Source organism: Bradysia coprophila, assembly GCF_014529535.1.
Source record: "Bradysia coprophila strain Holo2 chromosome IV unlocalized genomic scaffold, BU_Bcop_v1 contig_81, whole genome shotgun sequence".
NCBI lineage: Eukaryota > Metazoa > Arthropoda > Insecta > Diptera > Sciaridae > Bradysia > Bradysia coprophila.
Window position 1 is genome coordinate 1,369,816 of NW_023503375.1, and position 25,245 is coordinate 1,395,060.

At 37.3% G+C, this 25,245-nt stretch overlaps 2 protein-coding genes across 3 annotated transcripts in view; both read right to left on the minus strand.

Moving 5' to 3' along the window:
- LOC119072125 (serine/threonine-protein phosphatase 6 regulatory ankyrin repeat subunit B-like) overlaps positions 1 to 25,245 on the minus strand; it is a 58,999-nt gene that overhangs the window by 27,375 nt on the left and 6,379 nt on the right. Inside the window, exons 3-18 of the mRNA XM_037177265.1 lie at positions 16,522 to 16,617; positions 16,367 to 16,462; positions 16,189 to 16,287; positions 16,031 to 16,129; positions 15,848 to 15,946; positions 15,690 to 15,788; positions 13,312 to 13,410; positions 12,338 to 12,440; positions 10,891 to 11,330; positions 10,236 to 10,334; positions 10,056 to 10,154; positions 9,521 to 9,619; positions 1,276 to 1,374; positions 1,116 to 1,214; positions 954 to 1,052; positions 783 to 881 (exon numbers count right to left, since the gene is read on the minus strand). Coding sequence (XP_037033160.1) covers positions 783 to 881; positions 954 to 1,052; positions 1,116 to 1,214; positions 1,276 to 1,374; positions 9,521 to 9,619; positions 10,056 to 10,154; positions 10,236 to 10,334; positions 10,891 to 11,330; positions 12,338 to 12,440; positions 13,312 to 13,410; positions 15,690 to 15,788; positions 15,848 to 15,946; positions 16,031 to 16,129; positions 16,189 to 16,287; positions 16,367 to 16,462; positions 16,522 to 16,617 — 1,923 coding nt within the window. The remainder of the gene's footprint in view (positions 1 to 782; positions 882 to 953; positions 1,053 to 1,115; positions 1,215 to 1,275; positions 1,375 to 9,520; positions 9,620 to 10,055; positions 10,155 to 10,235; positions 10,335 to 10,890; positions 11,331 to 12,337; positions 12,441 to 13,311; positions 13,411 to 15,689; positions 15,789 to 15,847; positions 15,947 to 16,030; positions 16,130 to 16,188; positions 16,288 to 16,366; positions 16,463 to 16,521; positions 16,618 to 25,245) is intronic.
- LOC119072216 lies at positions 10,416 to 11,755 on the minus strand. Of its 2 annotated transcripts, none has more exons than XM_037177393.1 (2): positions 10,893 to 11,755; positions 10,416 to 10,788 (listed from the first exon to the last, which is right to left on the minus strand). In XM_037177393.1, the coding sequence occupies exons 1-2, from the start codon at positions 11,714 to 11,716 to the stop codon at positions 10,731 to 10,733; spliced, it is 882 nt and encodes a 293-aa protein (XP_037033288.1). In that variant the 5' UTR covers positions 11,717 to 11,755; the 3' UTR covers positions 10,416 to 10,730. The 2 variants fall into 2 exon arrangements, with proteins under 2 accessions (XP_037033288.1, XP_037033287.1); XM_037177392.1 differs by having other exon boundaries at positions 10,416 to 10,908; positions 10,960 to 11,754.

Below are 25,245 nucleotides of genomic sequence, written 5' to 3' on the forward strand. Positions count from 1 at the left end.
CGGCGAAATAAATTTCATTCATTCATATAACGGTACGTTTTTACATATTTTCTGTTAATGCTGTTTAAATCAAATAGTAATTTCGAAAATTACCGTTATCAGCGGCAAAATGTAATGGTGCCATCTGATCCTCGTCCTCAAAGCTTACATTGGCTCCCTTCTGAATCAATAGCTCAACAATCTTGGCATTTCCTGTTTGTTTTTGAATGAAACAAGAAGTTAACCGATCGTAACATTGATAATAATAGGTTGTGTTTAATAATAGGTTAACATTAATAATCTTGTGCAAGTTAAAAATCTAGATTACCATTTGTTACTGCTTTATGCAATGGGACCATTTTCTTTTTATTAGCAAGGTTCGGATCTGCTCCGTTATTCAGCAAAACCACAGCAAAATTATATCTCTCACTATCTAAACGATGAAAATAATAATTTCATTTATCACTATTTTATACATTAACTTTAAACGACGGACGAGAATAAAAATGCAATTAGCTTTATCACATACGCGCGGTGTTCGGATGTCAAAATTACTTAACTAGAAGAATAATTCAAAAATTACACTTCAGGTCTATGTTGTTGTCTCGTTTTCGCTTATGTAATAAAATTAAGTACACACTCGGCAAGCCTCGACTTCTTAGTGACAAGTGTGTAATATATATTATACGAAATTTTGTGGACCTTTTAAGTGTTCAAAAGAAGACAACCGGACACTTCCCTTAAAAGTACATTAATAAAACACCTTCTTGATAAACCGACAAAGAAACCTACCAACTACTTACCTTCATCAACGACAATAGCTAAAATTGAATCTCCATCTTTGTCTTGTGCATTGATTTGAGCTCCATTTTGAATCAACAAATTTGCGACAGGCACCGAATCTTAAAACATTTAGTTTTTATAATTAATAATTTTCGGTAGATTTAATAGATGAATATTTTGTTCAGGAATACCATTTCTAGCTGCGAAAAATAGAGGCGTCCATTTATCATTGTCCAACGCATTTACATTCGCTCCAGCCTTTATCAAAACGTCTGCAATCTTGTCAAAACCTGGAAATGTAGTCAGTTTTATACTACCATCAACACAAAGATAAAACACTTTTACACTCTTACCACGCCGAGCAGCCAATTGCAATGCAGTCAATCCGTTGTTACTCGAAATACTGACATCAGCTCCATTATTAACAAGCATTTCAACGATTTTGTCAGTACCTTGTTTTTAAAACATTTGGATTGGTGTTTATAATTAATAATCTTCGGTAGATTTTGTTACCATTTCTAGCTGCGAAAAATAGTGGCGTCCATTTATCATTGTCCAACGCATTTACACTCGCTCCAGCCTTAATCAAAATGTCTGCAATCTTGTCAAAACCTAGAAACGTAGTCAGTTTTATACTAGCAACATCATTAGTCATTTACATATCTGTTGTGGACGGTATATTTTAATCAATTTCGCGAGTTGTAGCCTAAACGAAGTAAAGGCGACAAGCGAAAGTGCCTAAAATAAACCGTCCACAACAGATGCGTATACAACTTTTCATGCTGAGGGCATAAATTACGAGGAAAATTCCGTAATTTATACTTAAGGCAGGGAAACACATTTCCGCCGGGAAATTGATGAGTGAACTTGTGGAGATGACGAACCGTGGAAATTCGAACACATTTATGTTGGGTCTAGCGAATCAGTGGACATACAAATCTCGTTATTTGACATTGAAAGTGCGATTCAGAAACTGAAGTGGAAGAGCTGGACCAGATGAAGTTAAATGTCTTCCGATTAATGCGATTAAAAATTGTTCGTCTGAAATTGTTTGGCCAATCTGATTGTTTTCCTTAAATCGTCCGACAAATTAAAGATAGCCAAAGCAATGAAGATATAACGTGAGGTACCAGTCTACTGGAGGAAAGGTTCGAAAACCGATATCAAGAACTACAGAGTCATCGTAATTTAACCAATCACGATGAAAATTGATGAAACGGCGGTGAAAAATAAACTCAGTAAATACTGTGGCTAATGGCACCGGGTGCGATTAGCATTAGTATAATAAAGAGACTATTGGCACCCAATATATATTTGTGGCAAATAATTAAACATATTTAGGACAAATATTTAATTATTTGCTACAAACATATGTTATAATATGGATGGTAATAAACGACCATTTGTTTTGTTGGGTTGAGCGTTATAAAAATTTTTTTGTACCAATATTAGTTAGCTGTCGACCGTTATTACTGTTTACTGTTTACCAATAAGAAATTCAAAATACCACTTCTTATGATACCTTTATTATAAAAGTAAATACCGACAAAATGTGAGGAATTACCATTAACTTGCATATGTGTGTGTAATTGGTAATGTGGGAAATTGGGATTTTTAGTTGGCTTTACCATTTATTTTTTATTGGCTGTAACGTTATATTTTTTGAATATACCAAATTTTCAATTGGTAAGTCGAGAAAAGCAATCGGTATATTTTTTTGAATCTGTGTGTTTGGTCATGTGTGCAAAGAAAGTGCAAATTCAAATCGAAGCAAATTACAAAAAAAATGAAAACTGAAATTTAGGAATTACAAAAGTCTGATCAATGATGTAAGTTTGCGTTAAAATCCGAATACAGAACCAAACTATAGACGGCAAAAATAAATTTGATATATAAAAAAGTTACACCGACTAATTTTATTAGACGATGCGAGAGAAAAAAAATTAACTCCTAAGTTACAGACACCGTTCCGGCGCCCGGCTCGCATTGCGCCCTCCGCTTCGCTCCGGGGCAGTGGGCCGGATCGCTCGGTGTGGTACAACGCTTTTTATGTAAAAAGATGAGTTCTGAACCAAACTCCTTTACGTTACGTTTCGTAAATGGTGAATTCACTAGGAATGAACTAAACGACTTTATGGCGAAAAGAAAATGAATAATTGAGTTGAGTTGAACTACACTGAATTACACTATGCTTTTTGTATAGGCGAATCAGGACGATACGCGAAAATTAGGAAAATTCCAGGTTCTATTTCGCTGGTTCTTTAGACCTTGTACAGTGCCGCAATGGTCGTTAAGACGTTATTTATTCTTCGTAAGGAATCGTAAGCTCTGCTAGCCCTTCAGAGTTATAGTAAACGATTAGATAGAAAAAAAAAGTCCATGACTACGCATCGTCGACAGTCCATAGATTTTCTTTCGATGATTTTAATTGAAGATTTAAGTATTTGTCCGTGTAGTTTCCTCTCGCTTGATTGTTACCATAATTTTAAGTTTTGATTTTTGACTTCAATGGCTTTATGAGCTATAGTATACAGCACTGATACAACGGATGAGACCGGCATAAAAAATTGATAATGACCGTCCGATAGTGACCAACTTATTTTCGAACACCTTTCGCTACTTTTACAGCAGATTATTTATTCATACCACTATCCAACACGATTTTACCTTAATTTGATAATTTCGATAGTTTTGATGTCCGATTTACCACAGAATTATACTAAAATACCTCCAATATTTTCAGATTACCATTACGTTTAATAACGTGAACAATATTAAGATACCAATTTCGTTTTAATACGTTTACCAATATTTTTGATGTCCTATTTACCATTAAGTTATACTTAAATATCACTGATCTTAATAAATTATACCAATACTTAGATACCAGTATTTTTTCCTAATCTACCATTGTTTTCTACGTAGTTTGCATGTGACTTTTTGGGGCTACCTTAGCGGTAAAGAATAATAAAATACCAATTGGCAAAAAAGAAAATTTGTGATACTTTACCAATATTTCACACTATAATTCGAGTTGTTCGTTATATTTTATCCGTTTACCAATAATTTTAACGAAATACCACTATAGTTTACGGACAAATCGTTAATATCGTTATTTTTTCCTAAAAATATCGCTTGATTTAACCACGAATACCAATACTGAAAATACCAATATATTAAAATAGAATTTACCAATCTTCGATTTACCGATATATTATATTGAAATACCAATTATATTTGTAGATTACCAATAGATATGGCAGGCATTATAATTTACCAATACGACGCCCAGAATAGTGATACAAGACCAATATTTAAAATTATTTCTACCAATATAACGAATCAGTATTACAAATAATGTTCATTTAAAATACCAATTGCTTAAACTAACGAAGAGAAACCATTATAAAATCTGGAGCTACCATTTGACGAAATTTTCTTTTTGTTATATTATATTTTAATACCTTGGAGTCATGGCAAAATGCTCGTATGGGACGCAACTATCCGTGATACACTTGCTCCTTTATATCTTCATTCTTCTTCGTTAAAGACAGGCAGTTTGGCAAATAGAGCAGCGACGGAAAAAAGAAATGATTATAAAAAGTTGATATCGGACAACTACATCTTTCTGCCTTTCGCCTGCGAGACATTGCGACCATGGTGTGAAGAAGCTGCTAAATTCATCGATAAATTAGGAAAACTGATTCACGTAGCTACAGGGAAAAAAGATCGAAGCAATACTTGAAACAGCGAATGAGTATTGCCATACAAAGAACCGACGCTGCAAGAGTAATGGGGACTTTTGACAGTACAGCAAAGTTGGATGAAATTTTTTATATTATTTCTAATGATGTATAAATGATAAAGCCGGAGCATTATAATTTGATCGATTCTACTCATTTAATTCATTTTCAAATAATTGTAGTTTTCGAAGAACGGATTACCTGCAAGTATACCGCGAGTAAACAGCTCTAATGCGCATGTGTAAGCTTTTATACTGTAATGTTTTCGAAATGATTTCTTGGAAAGCTACAATTATTTAAAAATGAATAGAATCGATCAAATTATAATGCTTCGACTTTATTAACTGTTTGTTTAAAAATAAATAAATAAATCAAACTTGTAATCTCAAAAAAACAAGGCATCAGAACAGTCGGAGCGTTTGCTGCGACTTAGCCCCGTACGACCTGTAATCATATTTCGTCCGCAACCATAATACGTCCGTAGCCCTAATAAGCCCGGAACCCTAATACGTCTATAACCCTCTAATGCGTCTGTTACCAAAATGCAAGTCAAGTTGGGCATTGTCAAATTTACTGAAACTGTTAATTTTTAAAATTGCGCATAGCGCAATTACGAAAGCCCGTACGAAGTACCTTTCAAATAAAACCAACAATTTACGACATTATTTTAGAAACCCAAAATTTTTTGCCAACTTTCCATTGGGTATTCAATTACCTCTCAAATGAAACAAAAACTAGGAAAATCGGTTGAGATTTACTCGATTTATGTGCAAAAAGCACTTAGGGCCGAGTAGCGGCCTTAGTCCAAGGGCCCAAATTTGAAACTTTTTTTGCCATCATTCTATTCGGCATTCAATTATCTCTCAAATGAAACAAAAACTAGCAAAATCGGATGAGATTTACTCGATTTATGTGCAAAAAACACTTAGGGCCGAGTAGCGGCCTTAGTCCAAGGGCCCAAATTTGAAACATTTTTCGCCACGTTCTTTTCGGTATTCAATTACCTTCCATAAAAAAACTAAATCTAGCAAAATCGGATGAGATTTACTCGATTTATGTGCAAAAAACACTTAGGGCCGAGTGACGACCTTTGAGCCCTCCCAACAAGGCCACGTTGCATCTTACCCAAAAACAATGTTCAGCAACTTTGTTCTACTCGTCAATACCTTTCATTTGATATATCACTAGCAACTATTGCGTGCGTATTTCGGTAGATATCGTCGAAAGACTGAAAAACACCTATAGGGCCCTAGCTTATTAGGGGCCGACCCTACCATGCCCATTTTCGAACTTGACCTTACTTTTGTCGATACCAATCGGGGAAAAAAAGAATTTTGAACAAAGGTTTTGATTTACTCAAGCTAGAGGGGTCACGGACGGACGGACGGACATTTTTTTTATTGCGGATTCGTCATCTATGAACATAACCAAATGCTTTGCCCTTACTGTCTGCTTCCAATTCGACGTGTTACAAACGGCATATTAATCTTATAAGCCCCCAGTACTTCGTACGGGGCTAAAAATATTTGATTATATTGGCTTATAGGATTACGGTGCCGTGTGGGAATTTGAAGCAGTTTCTGCATACAGTTCAACCAAATTTGTTCTACTGGATAGGTATTGACTGTACCAATCAAGAAACAAGGCATCAGAACAGTCGGAGCGTTTGCTGCGACTTAGCCCCGTACAACCCGTAATCCTATTTCGTCCGCAACCATAATACATCCGTAGCCCTAATAAGCCCGGAACCCTAATACGTCTACAACCCTCTAATGCGTCTGTTACCAAAATGCAAGTCAAGTTGGGCATTGTCAAATTTACTGAAACTGTTCATTTTTAAAATTGCGCATAGCGCAATTACGAAAGCCCGTACGAAGTACCTTTCAAATAAAACCAACAATTTATACGACATTATTTTAGAAACCCAAAATTTTTTGCCAACTTTCCATTGGGTTTCCATTGGGACGGACGGACGGACATTTTTAGCCCCGTACGAAGTACTGGGGGCTTATAAGATTAATATGCCGTTTGTAACACGTCGAATTGGATGCAGACAGTAAGGGCAAAGCATTTGGTTATGTTCATAGATGACGAATCCGCAATAAAACAAGGCATCAGAACAGTCGGAGCGTTTGCTGCGACTTAGCCCCGTACGACCCGTAATCCTATTTCGTCCGCAACCATAATACGTTCGTAGCTCTAATAAGCCCGGAACCCTAATACGTCTATAACCCTCTAATGCGTCTGTTACCAAAATGCAAGTCAAGTTGGGCATTGTCAAATTTACTGAAACTGTTCATTTTTAAAATTGCGCATAGCGCAATTACGAAAGCCCGTACGAAGTACCTTTCAAATAAAACCAACAATTTAAGACATTATTTTAGAAACCCAAAATTTTTTGCCAACTTTGCATTGGGTATTCAATTACCTCTCAAATGAAACAAAAACTAGGAAAATCGGTTGAGATTTACTCGATTTATGTGCAAAAAGCACTTAGGGCCGAGTAGCGGTCTTAGTCCAAGGGCCCAAATTTGAAAATTTTTTCGCCACGTTCTTTTCGGTATTCAATTACCTTCCATAAAAAACTAAATCTAACAAAATCGGATGAGATTTAGTCGATTTATGTGCAAAAAACACTTAGGGCCGAGTAGCGGCCTTAGTCCAAGGGCCCTAATTTGAAACTTTTTTCGTCACGTTCTTTTCGATATTCAATTACCTTCCATAAAAAAACTAAATCTAGCAAAATCGGATGAGATTTACTCGATTTATGTGCAAAAAACACTTAGGGCCGCGTAGCGGCCTTAGTCCAAGGGCCCAAATTTGAAACTTTTTTCGCCACGTTCTTTTCGGTATTCAATTACCTTCCATAAAAAACTAAATCTAACAAAATCGGATGAGATTTACTCGATTTATGTGCAAAAAACACTTAGGGCCGAGTAGCGGCCTTAGTCCAAGGGCCCTAATTTGAAACTTTTTTAGCCACGTTATTTTCGATATTCAATTACCTTCCATAAAAAACTAAATCTAGCAAAATCGGATGAGATTTACTCGATTTATGTGCAAAAAACACTTAGGGCCGCGTAGCGGCCTTAGTCCAAGGGCCCAAATTTGAAACTTTTTTCGCCACGTTCTTTTCGGTATTCAATTACCTTCCATAAAAAACTAAATCTAACAAAATCGGATGAGATTTACTCGATTTATGTGCAAAAAACACTTAGGGCCGAGTAGCGGCCTTAGTCCAAGGGCCCTAATTTGAAACTTTTTTCGCCACGTTCTTTTCGATATTCAATTACCTTCCATAAAAAAACTAAATCTAGCAAAATCGGATGAGATTTACTCGATTTATGTGCAAAAAACACTTAGGGCCGCGTAGCGGCCTTAGTCCAAGGGCCCAAATTTGAAACTTTTATTCCGATTTTGCTAGATTTAGTTTTTTATGGAAGGTAATTGAATACCGAAAAAAACGTGTCGAAAAAAGTCTCAAATTTGGGCCTTTGGACTAAGGCCGCTACTCGGCCCTAAGTGTTTTTTGCACATAAATCGAGTAAATTTCATCCTATTTTGCTAGATTTAGTTTTTTATGGAAGGTAATTGAATACGGCAAAGAACGTGCCGAAAAAAGTTTCAAATTTGGGCCCTTGGACTAAGGCCGCTACTCGGCCCTAAGTGTTTTTTGCACATAAATCAAGTAAATCTCATCCGATTTTGCTAGTTTTTGTTTCATTTGAGAGGTAATTGCATACCCAATGGAAAGTTGGCAAAAAATTTTGGGTTTCTAAAATAATGTCGTAAATTGTTGGTTTTATTTGAAAGGTACTTCGTACGGGCTTTCGTAATTGCGCTATGCGCAATTTTAAAAATGAACAGTTTCAGTAAATTTGACAATGCCCAACTTGACTTGCATTTTGGTAACAGACGCATTAGAGGGTTGTAGACGTATTAGGGTTCCGGGCTTATTAGGGCTACGGACGTATTATGGTTGCGGACGAAATAGGATTACGGTTTGTACGGGGCTAAGTCGCAGCAAACGCTCCGACTGTTCTGATGCCTTGTTTTTATTGCGGATTCGTCATCTATTAACATAACCAAATGCTTTGCCCTTACTGTCTGCTTCCAATTCGACGTGTTACAAACGGCATATTAATCTTATAAGCCCCCAGTACTTCGTACGGGGCTAAAAAATGAAATTCGGTTCACCTGAGCGTTAGCTAGGTCTGTTGGAGTGAGCTCATTCCCAGCTACTCGACCGTACAGTGAAGGTGGTGTTTTTTTGTTAATATATCGAATAAATTTTGACCGAATTTCATGAATTTTTATTAATGTGGGTGTTTCAAGCATCCTATATATGGGCATCTAGCTATATTGAGCTATATAACGGTATTTTGAGCTTTATACTAGCATATTTATAAATAAATTGTTTTTATAGGTAAATCTAAATTACTACAGCTGTTTAAATAGAAATTGATTACATTTGACTTCGTGTGGTACTGTCGACACTGTCTCCGGCTATTTATTCGTACTCAATAACAACGAAAGAAGCGGGTTATGTAGGTGATTTTAATGGGCTCACAGCTTTTCAGCAGGGAAGTGAATGAACTGAGACAGATGAAGACTTTCACATTAAAGGCTTTTGACACAGACTTGAATTTGTTACTTAAAAATTGTTACATTAGGGACCTTGGACCGAGACCGTTATGTGTACTGTGCATGTAAATTAAAATTTTAGGTCAATTTGAAATATGTGTTCATTCGAAAGGAACACTTGCAGTTTCTAAAATGCAGAGATTTCATAATAATTTCACTTTAACTACATTTACGGCGCGGTCACGTACGCAATAGATATACGAGTTCGTGCGGGGCTCAGTCGCAGCAAACGCTCCGATGGATCTGAGCTCGTTTATGATATAGGACTAAGTTCTTGGCGGCGAAATAAATTTCATTCATTCATATAACGGTACGTTTTTACATATTTTCTGTTAATGCTGTTTAAATCAAATAGTAATTTCGAAAATTACCGTTATCAGCGGCAAAATGTAATGGTGCCATCTGATCCTCGTCCTCAAAGTTTACATTGGCTCCCTTCTGAATCAATAGCTCAACAATCTTGGCATTTCCTGTTTGTTTTTGAATGAAACAAGAAGTTAACCGATCGTAACATTGATAATAATAGGTTGTGTTTAATAATAGGTTAACATTAATAATCTTGTGCAAGTTAAGAAAAAGGTCTAGATTACCATTTGTTACTGCTTTATGCAATGGGACCATTTTCTTTTCATTAGCAAGGTTCGGATCTGCTCCGTTATTCAGCAAAATCTCAGCAAAATTGTATCTCTCACTATCTAAACGATGAAAATAATAATTTCATTTATCACTTATTTATACATTAACTATAAACGACGCGACAGACGAGAATAAAAATGTAATTAGTTTTATACGAAATTTTGTGGACCTTTTAAGTGTTCAAAAGAAGACAACCGGACACTTCCCTTAAAAGTACATTAAAAAAACACCTTCTTGATAAACCGACAAAGAAACCTACCAACTACTTACCTTCATCAACGACAATAGCTAAAATTGAATCTCCATCTTTGTCTTGTGCATTGATTTGAGCTCCATTTTGAATCAACAAATTTGCGACAGGCACCGAATCTTAAAACATTTAGTTTGGTTTTTATAATTAATAATTTTCGGTAGATTTAATAGATGAATATTTGCTTCCATGTTTGTTACCATTTCTAGCTGCGAAACATAGGGGCGTCCACTTATTATTGTTCAACGCATTTACATTTGCTCCAGCCTTAATCAAAATGTCTGCAATCTTGTCAAAACCTAGAAACGTAGTCAGTTTTGTACTACCATCAACACAAAGATAAAACACTTTTTCTTACCACAACTAGCAGCCACGTGTTTAAGGAATATCGGTTTCTCAGGTTCAATTATTTTATGTCGAATCAAAAGACTGTTGTTTATAGATCAACGTTATAATATGAACTAAATTGCACAGTACAATGCTTGACATTACATAATTTAGAAACTTAATTGACTGTGCCAACTATTAAGATAAACAAAAGTTCAGATTGGTCTGAACATACTCCCGGCCAAGACATTATAAATCGTCTTCAAATAAAACTAACACAAAAAATTCAAAATGAAATGAAATTGGCTCGGAAGATAAAATGAATGAAACGGAAAAATTTACTCAAAAATAAACTCAAATTCAAATCCTCATCGGTCAGGCTGCACATTGGTCTCGAAATAAATGCGCACTCGATTTGACAAAAAAGAATTGTCAGCTCCTTAAACGTGAGATGTGACGACCCAACAATTTGTTTGAGGTGAAACTTCATTGATTGCACTGCTGCTTCCCAAATTCCTCCGAAATTACTTGCTGTTGTAGGATTGAATTCCCAATCGACGCCGTCGTTGGTAAATAAAGCGACTATTTCGTCCATTTGTTCTCTCAGTGCGCTCTGCTGTGCCTTAGAAAGCTCTGTTATCCAGTCCACAAAATTCGCAGCATTTGTGTTGTACATAATGGCAGGTTTTGCCCGACGACTGATGAATCTCTTGGATAATCGTTTTCGGATACCATGGAGCGCTTCATTCTCCAGCGAACGATGTTGAAGACTACTCATGTTCCATAAACAAGTCGAGAAACATTCCGCTAATTGTTCACACATTGATACTCCATTGACTGTCTGCAATTGACCACAATAATACGAAGAAACGGCAGTTGGAACAATTACTGCAAGATGAATAAATCCAGCTGATCTGTCAGCCTTGCAACTTCCGACTCGTTCGGCCTTTGACACGCTTAAAGACGAACTGGAATGATTGCTTGATCCGTTATGAGACGCCGAAACCAATGCTCGAAATGAAACTTTAATCGAACAAACGATTGAAATGTGGAATACTCGATGATGTTTGACTATTGAAACACATAAAGTCAAAATTGTAAATTCCGGTTTTCGCTGTACGGATCGCAGTTGACCAAAATTGAAACCATAAAATGACCACTGCTCTACTCCATTGATTGTCTTTGGTAGACGATTATTGCACACAATAACTTTGAAACTCCGATCATATGTGCGTTGCATATCACCACAATTGAAACAAAGAAATGGTGACGTCAACCAAGCTGTACTGGCATACACTAATTGCATAATGATACTGGAATGCAATTTGTAGTCGAAAATCAGCTTCTCTGTCATTATTGAACACTGAAAGACAGTAGAGCACGAGGCCAATCCATGAGCCACTACATGAAACTGCACTTCGATGATTATTCTCGAAGCGTCTTTTTGAGACAACGTGGATCTTTCGTTAACCAGCGACCTTTTGTTTCCATCCACGTTTTTCTCACAAATGAACATTGAGAAAATGGGCACACATCGTAAAACTTCCAACTCGCTGAACACTTGACTCTTTTAATCGTGTCTTTTCGATGAAACAACTAGAACCATTTGATTCTTTTCACAAACATACAAATTTGCATGATTCACAAAAATGTCTATTGTCTTAGAACGCGATTGTTCGCACTTGTCGGAACATAAACTTTCATCGACCGATAATTTGATAAAAAAACAGCCGATTTCTCTCACAACTACAACGCGAATTAAATAAACAAACGGTTGAGCAACCGACATCCCGGTTGAGCCCCCAAATGTTTAAGGAATATCGGTTTCTCAGGTTCAATTATTTTATGTCGAATCAAAAGACTGTTGTTTATAGATCAACGTTATAATATGAACTAAATTGCACAGTACAATGCTTGACATTACATAATTTAGAAACTTAATTGACTGTGCCAACTATTAAGATAAACAAAAGTTCAGATTGGTCTGAACACCACGTGCAATGCAGTCATTCCTTTGTTATTCGAAATACTGACATCAGCTCCATTATTTACAAGCATTTCAACGATTTTGTCATTACCTTAAATATATCATGAGAGAATAAAGAATTGAAAATGGTTTTAAAACAAGTTTCTTGACTTAATAAACAAACAGTTTACCTCCTACAACAGCAAACTGTAGGGGAGATATTTTTTTAACGTTCAAAGCATTTACATCCGATCCATTTCTGATCAAATAATCCACCACTTTCTCACCTACAAGCAAAGGGTTAGAAAAAGCCTTTAAGTCAAGTGAAAGTGGAAAAATAATTTACTTAAGACGGAAGCAAAGTGTAATTGGCTGTTTCCATCATCACGTTTATTGACGCTGTCATCGCTATAGATACGAAAAAACAAGTTTATTTCCCCATCACCGTCTGAAAATCAAATGTCATGTTTGATGCAATAAATAAATAATTTCATTAATCACTATTTTATACATTAACTATAAACGACAGACGAGAATAAAAATGTAATTAGTTTTATACTAAATATTGCAGACTTTTTAAGTGTTCACTTCCCTTAAAAATCCAAATCCAAATAAAACACCTTCTTGATCAACCGACAAAGAAACCTACCAACTACCTACCTTCTCCATCGACAAGAGCTAAACTTGAATCTCCATCTTTGTCTTGGGCATTAACTTGAGCTCGTTGAATCAACAAATTTGCGACAGGCACCGAATCTTAAAACATTTAGTTTGGTTTTTATAATTAATAATTTTCGGTAGTTCTGATAGATTGATATTTGTTTCAGAAATACCATTTTTAGGTGTGAAAAATAGAGGCGTCAATGTATCATTCACATTTACATTTGCTCCAGCCTTATTCAAAATGTCTGCAATCTTGTCAAAACCTAGAAACGTAGTCAGTTTTATACTAGCATCAACAAAAAAAAAACACATTTTCTTACCACGCCGAGCAGCCAAGTGCAATGCAGTCAATCCTTTGTTATTCAAAATACTGGCATCAGCTCCATTATTAATAAGCATTTCAACGATTCTGTCATTACCTTAAGTATATCATAAGAGAATGAAGAAATGAAAATCGTTTTAATATTACAAGCTAGGTTTGTAGCCCGAGCCGAAGGCCAACTGCGAAAGTTTCATTTTACATTAAAGGCCATGGTGTTTCTGGCTTGAATTTAATGTGCAATAACATGAGAAAATGCATTCAAAGTTTAGAAAACCTAATTTTAGAACACAAAACTGAAAGTGTCGGCCATTTTATTGTAGCAATGTTTTCGATATTTTTGATGAGCACTTACAGTCAAACCATTTTGTGTTTTTTGCAATGAAAGTAAATAGATAGGTATGGCCAAACGTTCAAATTTGTTCTAGCCGGAGCACATACGGATTTGCATGGCGCCACCTCAAACGAACTCATTTCTATTGCAAATTTCCACTAGAAATGAGTTCGTTTGAGGTGGCGCCATGCAAATCCGTATGTGCTCCGACTTGTATGGACTGGCCACACCTACTTATCTACTTTCATTGGTTTTTTGTAACTTTATTTCACAAAACACTAGATGATTTTGCTTACATTAAACGTATTCACTTCACATCACGACAGAATTTATGACCAAAACAAAAAAAATAAACAATTTAGTCGGATCCAAATTTATTGTAAAGACAGGGTAAATTAAAATGATCGATTAAGAAGATTTTTAGCGTATCGTGATTTGAAAACTCACTAAATAACTAATAGAACTAAATAACAAGCTTTCGATCGATTTCTATAACATTCTCACTGTTTTTTCGATGTATTGAGCTTGCGCGTGCACGTTTGTACTTCGACGTCGAGCTTATGCGTGTGCATTGGAAATGTTTACAAATAATAAACCTAACATGCGAGCAGTCTTTTTTTTCGCTTTGAATAAATAAATAGACTGAGAAAAAAAAAAAAAAATAAATAAACCTAACAAATGTAATATAAACAGTTCAAATGGGCGGTATGTAAGACTATACTGGCTTTCAAATCTGAATACACTCAGAGTCGATCATTTTATTTTGCTTCTACTTTAGATGGAAACTACGACAAACAATTCAATGTCAACACCAAGGTTCTGAAAGAACGGGTTAAGACAACCAAATTTTATAAACAGATAGTGTGAGAAAGCAACTTGAAGAAAATATTTTTCTCGAAAATTCAAAATTTTGTTTTTGGTAAGTTCCACTTTACATATAAAATTCAAAGCCGTTGACGCAATTGTGTGTCACCGCCTTCGTGATCAACTCAGAGTTGGCTTAACCTGTTCTTTCAGAACCTTGGTCAAATCGACACCAACACAATAGCAATTATTGTAGTTACAGAAAACAGTATGAATATAGATTTTCGGGATCACTGTTTTTTGTCGACGTGTGAGCAACTTTAGGCTTCCCAGAATTGCTGCATTATTAACGCCAGCAATACTGAAAACAATTTGGAACCGTTTTTGCATAAATTCTGGGACAAATTAAAAAAATATGGTTTTTCTTGTACCATTTTCTACACACTAGAAGGTCAATGAATCTGCAACCCGGCGAATCTTTACGTCGAGTCTATATTCGTTTGAAAGCTCTTGAAATTCCCTTTAAAATGAGCTACGAAACGACTATATTCCTTTCCAGTCACATATTTTAGAAAGCTTTAAATCCAAAAAAATTCTGAAAAAGTCATGGTCGGGAGCACTTTTTGTAATTGTTCAACGACTCAAATTTTTTTACATTTTAAAGTATGCCAAATTGAAGCCTCGGTCTCTACGATTAATTATCATATACACTTAAGATATATTTTTCCGCACAGCCGGCAGAACTAATCTCACTATGGCTTTGTGACCAAAAAAGTCGGTTTTCAGATGTGCGCATGGGAGCTTCGAACTTCAAAAATTTTTTTTTGGTATTTTCGTGTTCAGTGGACCATTCTGCATCGAACCTACCCGCAGGCCTTAAAAAACAAAATACTTTCGTCAAAACGCTGCATCCTAGTGTTTAAGCGCATTGGTTTGAAAACTGTTATTTTGACACGGGTAGTTGCATACATCGCCTTCGGCTCGGATATGCAAACTATAACCTTGTCAAAAAACAGTTTTCAAACCTTGGCGCTGGTGTGTGTTTAACTTGAGAGTTCCGCTCGTATCACAAATTGATCCATCATGTAATGATTGACTTTCGCAGGGCCCAATGTAATCTACTATAACTCGCTAAGAACACCGGAAATGAATTTTAACGTTAGTATCCGTGAAAGAAAACGATTTTCCGGGAGGCACAGCGAGTAAAATAAGTTTCTTGGCTTAATAAACTTCCAGTCTACCTGCATCAGCAGCAAAATGTAAGGGGGATAAATTTCTATTGTCCAACGCATTTACATTTGCTCCAGCCTTAATCAAAATGTCTGCAATCTTGTCAGAACCTATAAACGTAGTCAGTTTTATGCTAGCATCAACACAAAAATAAAACACTTTTTCTTACCACGACGAGCAGCCAAGTGCAATGCAGTCAATCCTTTGTTACTCGAAATACTGACATCAGCTCCATTATTAACAAGCATTTCAACGATTTTGTCAGTACCTTGTTTTTAAAGCATTTAGATTGGTGTTTAAAAATTAATAATTTTCGGTAGATCTAATAGATGAATATTTTTTTCAGAAATACCATTTTTAGCTGCGAAAAATAGAGGCGTCCATTTATCATTGTCCAACGCATTTACATTCGCTCCAGCCTTTATCAAAATGTCTGCAATCTTGTCAAAACCTGGAAACGTAGTCAGTTTTATACTACCATCAACACAAAGATAAAACACTTTTTCGTACCACGCCGAGCAGCCGAGTGCAATGTAGTCAATCCGATTTTATTCGAAATACTGACATCAGCTCCATTATTTACAAGCATTTCAACGATTTTGTCATTACCTTAAATATATCATACGAGAATAAAGAAAAGAAAATCGTCTTAAAACAAGTTTCTTGACTTAATAAACGTGCAGTTTACCTGTATCAGCAGCAACCTGTAGGGGAGATATTTTTTTAACGTTCAAAGCATTTACATCCGATCCATTTCTGATCAAATAATCCACCACTTTCTCACCTACAAGCAAAGGGTTAGAAAAAGTCTTTAAGTCAAGTGAAAGTGGAAAAATAATTTACTTAACGAGGCAGCACGGTGTAATTGGCTATTTCCACCTTCACTGTCGATTTCACCACCGAATATACGAAGAAACAAGTTTATTTCCCCATCAACACCTGAAAATCGTTTGTTGCAATAAATAAATAAAATTAATAGAAATGGCAATCGAGCCAATTCGTGCAGATGAGAAAGGTTGAAAAAAGCTTATGTTTTAGGTACAGAATGAGATGAATTCAAAAATGAAACATATGAACGTTTCAATTCCATTTCAAATGGTATACAAAATATGAGTGCTAAAAAAAAATTTCTTTTAGGAAGTCCTTTAAAAGAAGCAGCATCAACGTTGTCTTTGGAAAATAAAATAAAAGAATCGAAAAACCTCGCGAAATTTTTTATCTTTAATCCATGATTACATCAAAAATTCGATCGGAATAACGTCACCAGACATTGAGGTCCTTAAATTGGTCAAGAAAGAGAGGGACTTATCGACTTACTTTTTCCTTTCGTTCTGCATCAAATGTTCGACATCCAATTTGCTAAACTAATGGACCCGATATATTGGCCTGAAACCAGTCGAATACGTGAATTCGATTTGGAATTGAAAACGCCAGCTGTACCGAAATTTCAATGGAATCAAGGACCCGTCAATCGTGAACCCGGCAATCAAGAGTTTGCCAATCAAGCACCGGAATCAAAAAACGAAGAACCGAAAACGCCCGTACTGATGGATCTAGGTCCCCAGAGTCCAGTAGCACCAGTAGTGGAGACACATTTACAGGCATAGGAGATTACCTCTCAGGTAACTCAGTAAACAGTATATGTTCTAGCCGAGCAATCTCAGACACTACACAAAATAACCTAAATTCCTTTTTTAACAACGTATGCAATGGTCGTAATTCAACGAGTCAGCCGCTCATTACAACATTTTTCCGAAGTACATCATCAGTCAACGATAGTCAATCTGCAAGGAATCTAAACTATGTTCATCCGCAACCTGCCTCAACCGTTAATTTGGATCGATCAAAATCGATCAAATTATCACGTCGAAGCACTAGATTTCTTGGAAAAGATGATGAGCCTGCCGTTATGTCAGTTATCGAACATCCGAAATAGAGCATCAAACGTACAGGATCTGGTGTTTGTAAATAGTCCTAATGAAATTAGACTAAGTAATAACCTTCATACGATTATTGAAGAAGCGCAATAGGATCCGAGTCACGTTCCGTACGAAATTAATGTAGAGTTTTCTGCGACTACGCCAACACAGACGGAGTTTGTTACGATGTACCAGTATAAACGTGGCCATTACGAGAGAATGGCTTGTCAATTAGACGGAATCAATTTCCAGCACGAATTTAACATCAGAGATGTAGATTCAGCCTACGATTTTTTCCTCAACACGATGAAGCGTCTAATCGAACAGAATATTCCGAAAATAACCTTCAAAAAGTATTCCAATAAACCAAAATGGTGGTCTCCTGTGTTGCAAGGTTTGAAAAACCGACGAGATAAATGCTTTAAAAGGAAGAATGGACTCCACACAACGACTGAATATGAAGAAGCGCAGAAAGCATTTAATGATGAAAACGACCGTCGATTCAATGAATATATCCGTAATACGCAAGAAAACATCGCAGCTAATCCAGCTGAATTTTGGAAATTCGCCAAGTTGAGTCGAGACGTCGAGAGGTATCCAGACGAAATGCATTACAATGACAGAACCGGTTAATCAGGGGAAGAAATTGCCGATCTTTTCGCTGAATATTTCGAATCATTGTACGTACGAGACGAATCAAATTGGGAATTTAACGATGTTTATGTACCTATGGTCGGTGCCGAGGAAATTAGCTTATCGTTATTTGACATCGAATCAGCAGTACATTCATTGGACTAGAAGAGCGGAGCCGGACCAGATGAAATCAAACCATTGGTGATCAAAATGTGTGCATCGAATTTCGCCTGGCCCATATGGCTATTGTATCAAAAATCTTTCGACACTGGTAAAATCGCTGATGCATCAAAAACATCACGTATCGTACCGGTCTACAAAAGGAAAGGTGACAAAACTGTCATGAAAATTGTCATGAAAATCCATGAAATTGCTGTCAAACGGAAAATGAGCGAAAAAATACAACCGCAGTTGAAAAGTGCACAACATGGATTTAGGAACAAAAAATCGGTCGTCACCAACTTGTTGTGCTTATCAATACTGGCACATATGGCATTCGAATATTCAAGTCAATTGGACGTGTTTTTCGGAGAATACAAAGCAGCTTTCGACAAACTGGTGATAAGATTGCTCATTATCAAACTAGCCAGATTCAGGATTGGTGAAAAAACGGCAAGATGGGTGTGTCAATTCCTGACTGGTAGAACGAATAACGTGCGGATTGGTAACGTCAAATCCAGATTGTTTGAATCACCATCAGGTGTTCCGCCTGGAAGTTCACTTGGCCCGCTAATGTTCACCGTATTCAATGAATACTATTAATCAATGATCTAGTCGACGTTGTGGAATTCGCAATTACATTGTTGTTCGCTGATGATACGACGATTGCAGCGAGACATCAACAACGTGATGAAATGGAATGATGAAAATTGTATTCACTTTAACAACGAAAAATGTCACGTATTCAGCGCCTACCGACACGATTCCTCATTCATTGAAGCCGAATACACGATGGGACAGCACATTGTTGAGAGAGTCGAAGAAGTCAACGATTTGGGCGTACTGACAAACAAAAGATTTCATCCTGGACAACACATAGAACAAATGACAATAAAATGTCGACAAATGGTGGGATGCATTCAACACTATTCCAATGGAAATTTCACCAAGAAACACAGCGAATACTCTATTTGGCTTACGTAAGGTTAAGGCTGGAATTTGCGTCGACCATCTGGAGTCCAGCGGCACAGATTTATAGAGACGACATAGAATCAATACAAAAGCAATTCGTGATTTACCTTCTGGAGAATCGAGCAAATGCAACATCATATCGATTGGCACCGTATGAAGATCGATGCAAACAACTGAAATTTCAAAGTTTGGAGGTGCGTCGAACAGTGGCTGATGCTGTACTGGCTTTTGATATATTGAAAGGAAACATAACCGACGATATGATTTCTTCAAAGTTTGTTTACAATGAAAGTGCTTATAATTTTCGAACGTCTACATTGCGGATTCTAGTCGAACCGCGAAGATCTAGTGAATACTTAACGAATCAGCCAATTGATCGGCTAACAAGACTTATGAATGAACATAAAACGACGGTGATGAAGTACAATGACAGGAGTGCGTTCAAAATGAGAATTCACGCCGTAAGTGCGGTCGAAATTCAAAATGGAAAGTACGGAGGTCTTTCTAACGTAGCATCATTTTCATACAATGAAGCGTTGAAATGTATTTTTCGGTTCACTTTTTCATCGAATCGTTCACTTCAAATTCAAATTTTAGGCACACTTACTGCGTGAATTTACGAAGAATTTGGTTTTTAGTTCTAGTTTTTATCAGTCGATTGTTTTAATAGTAGACGAATTGCTCGAACTGTGATATTTTACCGATGTGATTATTGTAAATTATTATATTCACCCAGTTTTTTGGCGGTGTCAATAAAATTCATTCATTCATTCATTTTAGGTACAGAATGAGATGAATTCAAAAATGAAACATATGGACGTTTCAATTCCATTTCAAATGGTATACAAAATATGAGTGCTAAACACGAATTTCTTTTAGAAAGTCCTTTAAAATAAGCAGCATCAACGTTGTGCTTGGAAAATAAAATAAAAGAATCGAAAAACCTCGGCGAAATTTTTAATCTTTAAATTGTCAAATCTTTCATTTGAATATTATCTAATATTATCTAAAAAAAGTGCATATTATCTCCTTCGGTTTTCCATTACGACACCTCGTTTAATTTTCTTTTTACGAGGATCACCTATGTGGCAAAAATGTTCAGGATTACATTATGACGAGGTGCTTAAAAATTCATTACAATCACTTTTCAATTTACATCTGTAGAAGTCTCGGACTCCTATCTAATACGTAAAATGAAAGGCCACTGTTCGACTTACTAATTACAATTTATTGAGCTCGTTTAAATGATGCTGACGCTATGGTGGTCGAGTGAATAAAGATCTTCGTCGTAACTCATACGCTCTAGTTATATTACGGTCGGTTAACCGAATATAACGAGAGAGTTCGTACTAAGAGAATGCGATGTTATTTGACATTTCGACACTTGTTACGTAGGGGTAGTGACTCAGTTCACGACCACTACATTATTCCCCTTTTCAACAAAAAAAAACAAGAAAAACAAAAAAAAATTACAAACTACGAAAGGACATCCCGTCTGAACGTGTACTTAGTTTATAGCTATCAGCACAAGCCCACAACGACCAAAACTATCGAAAACTAACCGACTTCTTCTTAAGGACTTTATTATCCGATGCCACCGACAGAATCCCAAACGCTGGCTTTAAACGATCTATCGACACCGTATCGTTCTTCCCGTTAACGTGCAAAACGTAACCCTTCCTCAAACGTTTAATAACTTTAAATGGTCCGTCGTAACGGGGATGCAGACTAGGCTTTACCCTGTCAATTCTAACGAAAACGTGACTGCACGTACTTAACGCCTTGGGAACGCTCTCTTGAGCTTGTCGGGAAACCGCAGGCTCAACTGGCTTTACAGCACGCATATGTTTTCGCAACCTATCAACAAAATTAGAATGATCGAGCGGATCGGTCAGCGGTGTATCGACGAAAAATTCTCCCGGAATCTTCAAAGTTTGCCCATATACTAACTCAGCTGGTGAGCATCCTAAGCCTTCTTTCACTGTAGCTCTTATTCCCAGCAAGACTAGAGGCAACTCGTCGGTCCAATGAACAGTATTACATCTAGCGATTATCGAATCTTTAAAATTTCTATGAAAACGCTCTACCATGCCATTGGCTTGCGGATGATACGATGTTGTACGGATCCTGTCTGAGCCTAACAACTTACACAATTCGGCAAACAACTGCGACTCGAACTGCTTTCCTCTGTCAGTCGTGATTTCTAATGGCACGCCAAACCGCGAAATATACTGGCTAACTAGGCACCTAGCTGTCGTTTCGGCAGTCTGATCATGTATAGGATAAGCTTCTGGCCAGCGAGTAAACCTGTCTACGACAGTCAGAACGCTCGTGAAACCGTTAGAACAGGGTAGCGGACCAACAAGGTCAATATGAATGTGCTCAAACCTACTAGAAGGAGCCTTGAATTTTCCTAGCGGCGATTTCACATGTCTCACGACTTTAGCCCGCTGGCAAGGAATACACGACCTGGTCCAGTGGTTTACGTCCTTGTTGACACATGGCCAAAAATACCGTGATGTAACTAATTTTCGCGTTCCCCGAATTCCAGGGTGCGATAGTGAATGAAACTGATCAAAGATAGCTCTCCTAAGCGGTTCTGGTACAAACGGACGATTTTGGCCCGTGCTAACGTCGCACCATAACTTGCCTAGGGAAAGTGGCAAATCAACTTCTTTTAAGCAATATTTAGACTTATCGTCTTGCTTTTCTAATAACTCTTGGATCTCGTCGTCGCCTTTCTGAAGCTCGATTAGTGCTTTCAATTCTAAACTGGTTTTCAACGAAGCTACTTCCGGTTCATCGATCCGTGACAAAAAATCAGCGACAACATTGTTCTTTCCTTTGACGTGTTGAATATTCGTTGTGAACTGAGAAATGAATTCTAAATGGCGACACTGTCGCGGACTGCGTTCAGCCGTCGATGTCATAGCCGTGGTCAGTGGCTTATGATCGGTGTAAACGATAAACTCTCTCCCTTCTAAAAAATAGCGGAAGTGCTTAACCGATAAATATATCGCCAAAAGCTCACGGTCTAGAGTACTATATTTCACTTCCGCCGAACTAAGCTTTTTTGAGAAAAAACCTAACGGTTGCCAGATACCTTTGTGATACTGCTGCAAGACTGACCCTACAGCTTTACCCGAAGCGTCTGTGAACAAACTGATAATTAACCCTTTCTTCTTCGGGTGCACTAGCATCGTCGCATTGGCTAAAGCTTCTTTGGCTTGATTAAACGCGTCATTACAACTATCAGGCCAATGGAACTCTAATTTCCGATTCCGATTCTTTTTCTTCATTCCTTCCATTTCTGCTATATGAGAATGCAGTGGAATCAAAATTTCAGCCAATTTTGGCACAAATCTGAAGTAATAATTAATCATTCCAACGAAACGTTGGGCTTTCTTAAGAGAATCGGGCGCCGGGAAACTAGTAATCGCTTCCACTCTTTCTGCCGAAGGCAAAATGCCATTTTCGTCAACATAATGACCAAGAAATTCGAGTGCTTTCACACCAAGTACACATTTGGAAGGCTTAATACACAAGCCGTATTCGGCCAAACGTTCGAAAAGTGTGTCCAAATGAGCTTTATGCTCTTCGGGCGATTTACTGAAAATCAAAATGTCGTCAATATAAACGAACACAAAGTCTAGTCCTTTGCAAACTTCATTCATAAATCTCTGGAAAGTCTGGGCTGCGTTACGCAGTCCAAATGGCATCCTAGGGAATTCAAACAATCCGAAAGGAGTGATTATGGCAGTCTTATGCACATCCTCTGGTGCCACTGGAATATTGTGAAAAGATCTCACTAAATCAATTTTGGAAAAAATCTTACTCCCTGCCACTTTAGCATTGAAATCTTGAATGTGTGGCAGAGGATACCTGTCCGGAATCGTTATAGCATTTAACCTTCGATAGTCACCACATGGACGGAAGTCCGGACTTCGAGGTTTAGGCGGCATAGTTAATGCCGAAGCTGCTTGTGACGACGAAGGTCGACAAATTCCAACTTCATTCATATAGTTGAATTCGACTTGAGCCACTTTAAACTTATCGGGGCTTAGCCTGCGTGCCTTGGAATACGGCAACGGACCTTTCGTGTGTATATGGTGGACAACATTGTGCTTGACTGGCAGATTGAAATTAGGCGGAGCAACTAATGACGGATACTTCTTGAGAATTTCGCCGAATTCTGTGGCAATTGAATACAACCTAGGAGTTGGCTCATAGCAATTATCAGCCCTCATCGCGTTTATTACCAAAGAGGTTGCTGGATCGACCAATTTCTTGTTCCTCAAGTCCGGTAGAAGACCGTGCTTAGCTAGAAAATCTGCTCCTATTATCGGTTTGTTCACATCAGCTAGGATAAACTCGTGAGGATAATTCCTCCTTAAACCTAACTCAACTTCAACTACTTTGCTTCCGTACGTATTAATCACCGAACCGTTCGCAGCCGTTAGCTGAAAATCTTTGTTTAATTTGAAAAACTTAACAAAACTTTTCGGAATGACACTTACGTCAGCTCCGGTATCAATTAAAAACAGCAATTTATTCTTATTATCCCTAACAAAAAGGCGGCAAGATTTAAACAACATCCCACTGGTAGCCGCGTCTACAGCAGGACTCTTTAGTTTGGGTTACTCGCTCGGTCTCTTGAAACACTCGTGTCTTGGGATTTATCCACGAATGCGCAAGGCTTAGTACACTTCGTTGCTCTCTTTCCGAACTTAAAATGATCAAAGCAGAATCTACCATTTGGGTTGAACCGTGAACTTCGTGAACGATTTCTGCGATAATTGCTGTTTGAACGAGTGTGATTGTTCGAGCTTTCATTAGAGCAATTTCGAGAACGACTTCTGTTCCTATTGCGAGACCTATCAAACGAAATCTTTTCGATCATCATTTTTAGAGAATTAATTTCGCTTTTTAGCTCATCATAGATTGAAGATGGACCGGCCGGATGATTACTCACAGCAGAGATGTTAGCTGTTTTTATTGCTTCCCACACTTGGTCAGCCAATTTCATCAAGTTACCAATCTCATCGTCCTTTTGAGGAATAAGAGCTACACTGATCGCCTGAGGAAGTCTACCCATCCACAGCTTTTTCAACAACTCATCACCAACCGTACCGCAGTTGCCTGCTAAACGCTTAAGGGTCCTAAAAAACTCAGACGGCTTTTTATCGCCGATCTCTTCATCGGATGTTAACTTCCTTATCCGGCTTTCCAAACTCAATGAATGACGACCAATAAGCTCGTCTTTCAAATTCTTATACAAATCGCTCGCTGGGGGATTCTCTAAAATATCCGATACCGATTCGGCTATGTCTTGAGGCAACGTAGCTACGACGTAATTGTACTTACTAACATCAGATGTGATTTTACCTAACGAGAATTGTGCTTCTGCCTGTATAAACCAAGTACGCGGATTACTTGCCCAAAACGTTGGCAATTTCACTATAAGAGCGTTAATGTCGGTTGGAGTTTTTAACCCTTGATCAGGCTGTGGTTCTGGACCATTTTCACCTTGTAACTCCTTTTCGTCAACCATATTTAATAATTACACCGCGAAGTGTCGAAAAATTAATCGAAAAAATAAATCGCACTCACCCAGTCCGTTCAACAAGACTAATGATCAACTCAAACATGAAAAACTCGACTGGAAACTTTCAGTCGTTTCGGAATATTCTCAAATTAAAATTCCAAGAAAAATCAATTAAATGATCTCGAAAATGAAAGCAAAATGTTCTACGTTAAATGATGATCAAACAAAAGCTAAATTCCGAAACGCTGCCTAACCTTGAGCTAGTTTAGAAATTGATGGGTTTCGTTATATAATGCAAATGAAATGAGAACAATCTGATGAAATGATTTTATCAGTTGA

What these genes read in the sequence shown, in the direction of transcription:
- LOC119072216 (XM_037177392.1), bottom strand. Translation starts at nt 11,716, where the DNA reads ATGACAGAGAAGCTGATTTTCGACTACAAATTGCATTCCAGTATCATT. An exon ending in GCAGAGCGCACTGAGAGAAC is followed by an intron (nt 10,909 to 10,959) that starts AAATGGACGAAA and finishes TCGATTGGGAAT; the next exon opens with TCAATCCTACAACAGCAAGT.